This window comes from Abramis brama, assembly GCF_963993115.1.
Source record: "Abramis brama genome assembly, chromosome: 19".
Lineage (NCBI taxonomy): Eukaryota > Metazoa > Chordata > Actinopteri > Cypriniformes > Leuciscidae > Abramis > Abramis brama.
In genome coordinates, this window is record NC_139981.1 from 19964160 (window position 1) to 19973530 (window position 9371).

General features: G+C 38.5%; 1 protein-coding gene across 1 annotated transcript; it reads right to left on the reverse strand.

The window, feature by feature from the left end:
- Positions 1 to 1132: 1132 nt before the first annotated feature.
- Positions 1133 to 4539, reverse strand: srd5a2b (steroid-5-alpha-reductase, alpha polypeptide 2b). Its single transcript, XM_084093924.1, has 5 exons — positions 4149 to 4539; positions 2819 to 2982; positions 2515 to 2616; positions 1333 to 1483; positions 1133 to 1235 (listed from the first exon to the last, which is right to left on the reverse strand). The coding sequence occupies exons 1-5, from the start codon at positions 4421 to 4423 to the stop codon at positions 1169 to 1171; spliced, it is 759 nt and encodes a 252-aa protein (XP_083950050.1). The 5' UTR covers positions 4424 to 4539; the 3' UTR covers positions 1133 to 1168.
- Between the last annotated feature and the right edge of the window lie 4832 nt (positions 4540 to 9371).

Genomic DNA, 9371 nt, shown 5'->3' on the forward strand with positions numbered 1-9371 from the left:
CTATAACGCAAACCGAAAGTTTCTCGTGCGCACGCAAAAGTTTCGCGTGCGCACGCGATAGTTTCTCGTGCGCACGCGATAGTTTCTCGTGCGCACGCGATAGTTTCTCGTGCGCACGCGAAAGTCCTATTTTTTTTATTTATTTTTTTTCACAGGTCCCCTCAGGGTGGTAGGTTTGTGTTTTATATTTTGTTTTTTTTTATAAATAGGCAAACGTTATGTGCAGTGAATATAATCAATACGCGTTGCCTGAACCACATTTGTGTGGCTATAATGTTTAAGATTTCTTTAAATGAAAACGAAAAGAGTTAGTATGGTGTTTTATAACATATTTCGTTGCCTAAAATATACACAGAGATAACCGGAGTAGCAGAGCGAGCTGAGTGACGCGCGCTGCGTCAGAAGGTGGGCGGGGTTAGGATTTTCCAAGATGGCGCCGCCCATACCCCCCCCATAAACGGCTTTAAACCCGTTCTTCAGAAAGTCTATGGGTGACGTCACAGACGCTTTGTCCATATTTTTTACAGTCTATGGTTATTACCAACCTAAACAGGTAACAAGTACACAGTACTTTGATGAGTTGATATTTAACAGTGGTGTTTTTTTCCCCTGGTAGTTTCTCTGTTATTGCATACTAATCACCTTAAGTAATTACACACTAAAATACTATAATTTACCATATGCTTACCAGGTAAATACTTAGTAATTAGTTTGTAGTTTCTCTGCATTTACATACTTGTTACCTGTGGTAATTACCAATAACCAGCTATAACTTACCATATATTTACCCGGTAAATACCTAGTAATTAGTTTGTAGTTTCTCTGCATTTACATTCTTGTTACCTGTGGTAATTCCCAATAACCAACTATAACTTACCATATATTTACCAGGTAAATACCTAGTAATTAGGGGACTGTAAAAGGAAGGGTTACCGTTGTAGAAAAGTGTCCTTTTATATGATTAATCCTTTATCATACAGGAAGTCAAAACCATTACACACAATCTGGTAACATATTCAAGTCATAAATGTTCCTATTTGTGCCAATAATTCCCACTTACATGCTAAATCAAGCAATGAAAACAAACCAAAAGGACAGGTGTACAACACTGTAGCAATTAAGAAGATGAATTATTTATTTCTGTCAGAAGGCAACTACATTTATCTGCTCAGAAGATGAAGGGTATGAGAGATCTTCTTGATCTGGGGAAATCTTTGAACTTCTCATGATAATACCTGGAACACATTTGAGAAACCACATGTAGTTTTCTAAATGTTGAAGACGTACAGTTTAATAATTCTGTAAGTGATTTGTGAATTTTGGTTTACTTACCTGTGATGGTGATAGGCTCTTGGGCCTATGAAGCAAGTTGTGAAAAAAGCAAAAGCAAATGTGGGTAAGGACCTGGTAGCAACAGCGTAGCCCAGCCACTGTACTATCTCCCCAAAGAAATTTGCACCAGACACATACTCAAATAAGCCGCCTGCAGATAAAATAAACACATAAATCAGCTCAGCATTTATTCAGCGAAGCTAATTGCAGTTTGCTTACAGAGACAGAAATAAAGACAGTGAATGATGAGTGTTGCTAACATTAAAGGGGTCATATAATGTCATTTTTGTACAAGCTAATATGATTCTTTAGGGTCTAAATTAAAAGTTTGTAATATACAGGGTGGGCCATTTATATGGATACACCGTAATAACATGGGAATGGTTGGTGATATTAAAGTCCTGTTTGTGGCACATTAGTATATGTGAGGGGGCAAACTCCTCAAGATGGGTGGTGTGTACTAATATATACTAATGTGCCACAAACAGGACTTTAATATCACCAACCATTCCCATGTTATTAGGGTGTATCCATATAAATGGCCCACCCTGTACTTTAATTAAAAATTCTCATTAGTATTGTAAGAAAACACTAATTTTACCTGGTCAAAAACAGCTCTGTTTTCAGCACGCCGTTTCAGTGCATGTGTCTTTGATAATGACACATCATGACACATAATGACACAAATGATAATGAGCTTTGCTCACCCCGCCCCTCTGTTCTGTGCGTACACCGTTTAAAATAATAATACAAAAACCATAACGCGTTGTTCATTATAAACGTGGGATTATGAATTATATTGAGAACGTCGTACATAGAAAACATGCCATAATGTACCCTGAGTGTAAAAATAGCCACATTCATCGTGGCAAGGTCAAGGCGAAGCGTGCAAGGTCGGCGCGTGCTATGATTGACAGCTCGCTCACGAGGGCGGGTCTGTGTTTGAAACGCTGCTGTCAATCAGCCATCGTGGGAGGGGCGTCGATATTGTGACGTCACAATATCGAACAGCTTGATTTGAGACAGGAGGAAACATAAGAAGATTAAAAAAAAAAACACTGGATGGATTTTTATCATTTTATGATGGTTGTGTACAGGCACTGCCAACACACATTTCAGTACAATCAACTTGTAAAAGTGCATGTACCATTATATGACCCCTTTAAAAAGACTCTCAAATACCTCTCGGGATTTTATAGGAAATTTCTCCAGGTTTTCTCAGGCTGCGAAGAATGTGGTCACTGTGAATATTGACTCCCATTCCTATGAAAAATATGATCAGGCCTAGAGAAATACAGTTTAAAAAATGAGTTTAATAAACGTACAACTTTATATAAACATTGAACAAGCAATTTATCTAAAGTACTTTTTTTTTCATTAATAATACGATAAGCAAAAAATTATTTATATATATATATATATATATATATAATTTTGAAAAGCACACAATTTTATTATAATAATTATTTCAGTAAACGTGTTTTACCGGCTAGCAAACAGGCATCAGAAAACCATGTGTTGTTATATGTAGCACAATGCAGCAGATAGTGTGCCTGCAGGAAGCCATTAATAGAGCAAAACACCATCCCTAACAGCATGATGTTGAATGGATACGGCCGCCCTTTGGTCAGCAAAGAGTAGATGCAGCTCCTGGAAACCAGAATGTTATTTGTATGTTAGGTCATCTGCCAACAGTGCATTACATTTCGACTGTTATTGTGTGTCTGCGAACACCTGCTCACAATCCTAAATCCAAGCATTTCTCACGTCATTCACCTGCTTTTGATTCAGTTAATTACTCAAATCAGATATTATGTTACATTTCCGCAACCTCAATTTATTGTCAGCACAGTATGATTGTTAAAGAAACAGGAATCCAGAACATTCCACCCAGTCCGTTCCCAAACAGGCATCAGAAAACCATGTGTTGTTATATGTAGCACAATGCAGCAGATAGTGTGCCTGCAGGAAGCCATTAATAGAGCAAAACACCATCCCTAACAGCATGATGTTGAATGGATACGGCCGCCCTTTGGTCAGCAGAGAGTAGATGCAGCTCCTGGAAACCAGAATGTTATTTCAGCCCGTTCTCATACCCAAAGCGTCACTTTTTCGTCACTTTCTGACATTCGTCAATATCCGACGCACAAAGCACCCTTTAGCGTCCATATGAGACGCATAACCCTACCACATACCTAAACCTACCCATAACCGAAGCGTCACATATGGACGCTAAAGGGTGCTTTGTGCGTCGGATATTGAAGCATGGTTGAAAGTGACGCTTTGGGGTGAGAATGTGTTGGTTATTTGTATGTTAGGTCATCTGCCAACAGTGCATTACATTTCGACTGTTATTGTGTGTCTGCGAACACCTGCTCACAATCCTAAATCCAAGCATTTCTCACGTCATTCACCTGCTTTTGATTCAGTTAATTACTCAAATCAGATATTATGTTACATTTCCGCAACCTCAATTTATTGTCAGCACAGTATGATTGTTAAAGAAGCAGGAATCCAGAACATTCCACCCAGTCCGTTCCCTTTTGTCTTCAAATTAAGGGTTATTTTTTCCTCATTTGTTCTGGGTGAGCTATTACATCCAGGTTTGTGAAATGGCTTAACTGAACTTTTGCATGCCAAAAAAAAAAAGTGAATGGAAGAAAAACCTCTCTGACGACATGCCAATGACATTATAAAGTTGCTATGATTTATATGCAGTCACCCGCTCTGGCCTATAATATCTGCATTTTATACTTAGTGATCTTTCATTAATGTTGTAAAATTGTTTGTAAAAATGTTTGTCCCATCAGGCTTACCTTTGGAAGTAATGCAAGCAGAAGGTCCAGAGCATCAGGTGTTTCCCAGTGCTGTGTTTTCCATCTGTGATCAGCATCAAAAGCAGGGGCACCAAGAGAGCGGGAAGCTCCTGGAGGAACCAGGCTAGCCTTGCGGGCACCATCATGGAGCTGTCCGAGGTGTCCACGTAGCGGCCATAGGCAGCGTGAGACTTCCTGAGACATATAAAGTGCATTAACCCACCCAGGATCATCCCCAAACTCAGGCCCTGCACGAGGAGCTCCTGGCACTGCATGGAGGTTGAGTATCTGTCCAAGTCCAGACCAGGTTTGAGCCTAATGTTGTATCTCCCCTCTTAACCCCTCACCAGAGCTCTGCAAACACAGCGTCTCAGAGCAGCTCCTCCCCAAAAGCAGAGGGAGAGCCAAATCCTGATCATGCGACAGTATGAACCCTGCTGAAATGTGAGATTGCCTTTTTCAAACCGATTTCCTTTTTTAACATATTGCAAGAGATTTTTCCACTTATGCACTGGGGAGCATCGGTTTTCATGTGATGGAACACAAGCATGTATGTGAGGCTTGGCTATTGTTTTTTTTCATCAGTAAGAAGACCATGTTGTTGTTAATAATCCTGTATATTTTGTGTTCAGAAGGATGTAACACAATGCTTTGATAGCATTAGCATATAGCAATAAGTACAACAATATAGAACATAACATCTGTTCTCAAACCAAGCTCATGCTCCACTCGTCATCATGATGGTAACCCTAAAAAAATAAAAAAAATATAACAGAAACTCTTCTAAATTAGCATAGCTAAACATTAAACACTACTAAATCACTTAACATTGGTCTTGCACAAAAAACGGTAACACTTTACAATAAGGTTTCATTTGTTAACATTAGTTTACTACATTAGTTAACATGAAATAACAATGAACGATACCTCTACAGCATTTATTAATTGTAGCTAAAGTTAATCTCAGCATTTGCTAATACATTTTTAAGATCAAATTTTGTATCTGTTAACATGAATTAATGCACTGTGACTAACATGAATATGAGCATTTTTGTTTACTAACCAATTTTAATAAATGCTGTAAGATATAGCTCATTGTTAATGTGTTGCCAAAAAAACACATCATATAGCACTTAATTTTAGCATTTATTCTCCCTTTCGAGTGTCATGACACAGCATGCTGGGAAATAGAAATCCCAGCCCAATTTCAGTTAAATTTAAGTTTGTCTAAATTAATTAATTAATTAAAATGTGTCAGTTTTGTGAACTCAAAAGAAAAAGAAAGTTCTAAATACTTATAAAAGTTAATTTGATTGAACTAATTTGTTTAATTTAAGTTTACCCTAAACCAATTAATTATTTTGAGTTCAGTGTTTACAGTTACAGTGAGTTAAACAGGGGGGTATTCCAGAAAGCAGGTTATGTGACATACCCGGGTATGTTCTCTGTTCTAAGCGCAGACCCGCGGTTTGTGACATTTGCAATATGTGGTCTCAAGAGATGTGTTAAATAAATGAAGAAAAAAAAAACGAATCTTTTGAAAATCGATAACGCTCTTTCAAATAATCATTAGGAAATGAAAATACATCAATTTGCGGTCTTATAACTCTCTCCCGGTGAAAAAAACCTTGTATAATTTGTGCCTCCACGTCCACAGGATCGTCATCAAAAGGGCACGCCATGCTCAGTAACCTTCTGAAACAAACTAACCCTGGAACATAACCTGCTACCGAGCAGGTTATCTTCAGAGAGTAAGTTCCTATGGTTACATACATACCCAGAAAGTTACCTCCGTTTTTGGAACCGAAAGTTGAGGTTATCCACTAACTTACCCTATATCACTTCGGTTTTTCGCGTCAGGGCATTTTTTGTACAATGTGGGCGATGCAGAGCATGTGGGAAAGGCAACTGTGTGTAGAGCCGTTCGCACAGTCTGGCACTTAAACGATTCTTACACACGTTTGTACAGTTCCCTGGCCATAAACCTCTGCGTGTTATTAAAGAGGAATTCCACAGAGTGGCAGGTTTGTCCTTTGTAGTAAAATCTATGACGCATATTAAATATGTAGTCATACTATTTATATCTATACATGTATTCATCCTGCACACACACACACACTTTAAACTTCCATATATGACTTTCTATTTCAGGATTTCCAAATGTAATTGGGTGCATTGATGGCACACACATTCCTATTAAAGCTCCTTCAGTAAATGAGGGAGACTATGTTAATAGGAAATCTATTCATTGTATCAATGTGCAGGTAACAATTTAATTTTGTGTTCCTAATTTTTTGTCTTGTTAAAATCATTAAACTCATTACTTTTTCCCACTAACTATAGGTAATATGTGAGGCAACCCACATCATTACTAATGTGGAGGCAAAATGGTCAGGATCTGTCATAATGAGAACAAATCACAGTGGCAAACTTACATTTCACCATGTTACTTGTGGTGCATGGTGTGTGTGATGAAGTGCCCCCTGGAATGCCAGCAACCACTGGTTGCCCTTTATTAAGGGACAGAGCCAGCTCCTCAGATGGGGTGAGGGGAGGTGGTGGTGGGCCCCCGCCAGTTAGACGGGCTTCAGCCTTCTTTCTATTAGCTACATGACAGAAAGAATATACTAAATCGTGTTTAATAAATAGTTCAGTAATTGTGTAATCAAATATTACCTTTTTGCAGAATGTTTTTGTGTTTCATTTTGACTTGGCTCAAAGTTCTTCTGGCTCCAGAAGGATTACACCTTATTAAATAAGAAACCATATATTCCTAGTCAATATACACTGGTATTTTAATCTAAAGAAATGAATGGCAGGAAAAGTAAATGCTTTCGTAGTGATTTAACAGTCAAAAGGATGCGGAAGGGGTGTTTAATTATTGTGCACTAAAAGGGGAGGCAATATCAAATTTGCAATTTAATACACTCACGCATTTACTCTGTCCGTTATTTTTTGCCAAGCCAACTCTCTTTCTTTAGCCCATGCAGCCGTATTGCTTTTTTTCATTATTGGCTTGAATTCTTCGTATGCGTGCATTAAAACCTCCAACTCCGCCTCAGTAAAGTATGCCGCTCTCTTTTTTTCGTTGTCATTTTCCATTTTGACTCGTGAAATCGGCGATCCATTGAAAATGCCTTTATGCACGCGCATTAACTCTGGGTAACCAGTAGGAGGTTGATTAAACTCAGGTGTTTTGGAACCGACATACTCATGGTATGCGGGTTTGGGGTAAATCAACCCAGAGGTTATGATTTACCAAATGGTAAGTTAACCAAGCTTTCTGGAATACCCCTCAGACATTTTTTCCCCCTTTTTGTGTTTGTTTTGGCATATGTATTAATACTTTTCAATAGGAAATCTCCTCTCAGACTGTAAAAATAAAAAGATGCTTGAGGCACCATTTGGGTTTCCTTACATTTCCACTCTGGCTAAACCATTCAGAGAACCTCTGGGCATCTTTTGAAGGTGCCTCAAATGTGCACTAAAGGACTAACACATTTAAATATTTACATTATATTATTAGGGGTTCAAGCACGTAGCGCTGAAACATATTGTTATTGTTAATTTTCCCATGATGCAGCATTCTTCATCTAAAACTAATCGGGCAGACCGAACAGTAAGTTGTAGAGACTTGAAACTTTGAGGGCTGGTAGTACTCACACCGCCTACAACGTCACCAAAGGCGCCCCCCGAACGGCCTGACGGGGGCGCTACATCGGTCAAAAGTATGAAATGGCTCATAACTCCTAAACCATTAGGCGTAGGCTCAAGTATCTTATGTCGTTGGAATCCTTGGCTCAATGTGGACAAAATGCATGCCTCGGATTTCATGCGCCATTTTCGAGTAAATTGAGTTTTTTGAAAAACCTACTTTTGCGAATTAGTCCAAGGTTTTTGGCCTGATCGGAACCAAACCACTGCAGAAGTATTCTCTGGAGAGTGACTATCAATAATCATCAAAAAAAAATTGATGGTCGCTAAGGGGAACCAAAATGTTCGATGTGACCAGGGCCACTTTTACTAAAATGGCTATTGTGAACGGAAAGAGATATTTTCACTAAACTCGGGACACATGTTTATGAGCTCAATCTTAGGTCACTTCAAAAAAATCGTGATGATTGGCCACTTGGTGGCGCTATAACAGGGAACAAATCATGAAAATGGCTATAACCGGACCCAGCCGTTAGTCCGATGAAATTGGCATGCAGTGTCTTTGTCCAGGGTGCCAAGATAGTCTATGAGAACATTGGCATATCTCAAAAAACTCAGCATGCGTCATCGGCACAATGCCCTGAAGGAGCTTAAAAAGTTTCAAGCCAGCGTTTTTCACGAAAGTGACCTCCTTAGACTCCTGAATCCTTGCCGAGTCCAACGATACCAAACATGCCAGGTTTCGCCTTATGGTTTGTGTAACGGTGTCATTTAGTGTTTAAAAAACCTTTGATTATCTTCTAAACCGTTAGTCCGATTGAGACAAAACCACCAGAAGAAATTTGAAAACATAGGTCAATAGCTAAACAATAACGCCCAAATGTCAAAATTATGATAGGAACTGACAAAAAAATCCAATCTATGTCGCCCATGGATCATTTTTATGCTCTCATAAATATAAGTGTCTAAACTTCAAAATGAAATGAGATATTTACAACAAATTTGACACATGTATGGGCACACTCTGAGGACACCTAATAAAAGTGGTGGAGATCAGGCAAGACATGGTGCTATAACTGTCAAAAAAAACTTTAAAAAACATTTTTCCTTAGTAAATTGCCTGTATTGGCTGTAAATGGTCTTTTCCATCTATGATCTAAGTGTATTTGTTTATTTGGATCCCCATTAGCCACTACCTAGGCATTGGCTACTCTTCCTGGGGTCCCAACAAGTAAAAAATACAAAACTACATTTAATCAACAACAATAAAAAGTCAAGTCAATGAAACATAATAACCCAACATTCATTCCAAATGTCAAAATCAACAATTTACTATATTGTGCCATTAAATGTTCCTTTAAATATTTTTTTAAAAGTGATGGGTCCCAGCTTAGGACCCCATTAGTATGCAAGTAGTATGCCTGATCTAAATCTGTTCTCGTGATAACATATAGCTAACGTGAGCTGTTTTAGCGTTATGTGGGAGCTTTATTTAGAATGCTAAATCCCGCTGCTATCAAGGCCTACAGCTAAATCCCGCTGCTATGTGCAAGATAAGATAAAAATAAA

What these genes read in the sequence shown, in the direction of transcription:
- srd5a2b (XM_084093924.1), bottom strand. Translation starts at nt 4,423, where the DNA reads ATGCAGTGCCAGGAGCTCCTCGTGCAGGGCCTGAGTTTGGGGATGATC. An exon ending in TGCTTGCATTACTTCCAAAG is followed by an intron (nt 2,983 to 4,148) that starts GTAAGCCTGATG and finishes TCTGGTTTCCAG; the next exon opens with GAGCTGCATCTACTCTTTGC. An exon ending in AGAGCCTATCACCATCACAG is followed by an intron (nt 1,236 to 1,332) that starts GTAAGTAAACCA and finishes AATGTGTTCCAG; the next exon opens with GTATTATCATGAGAAGTTCA.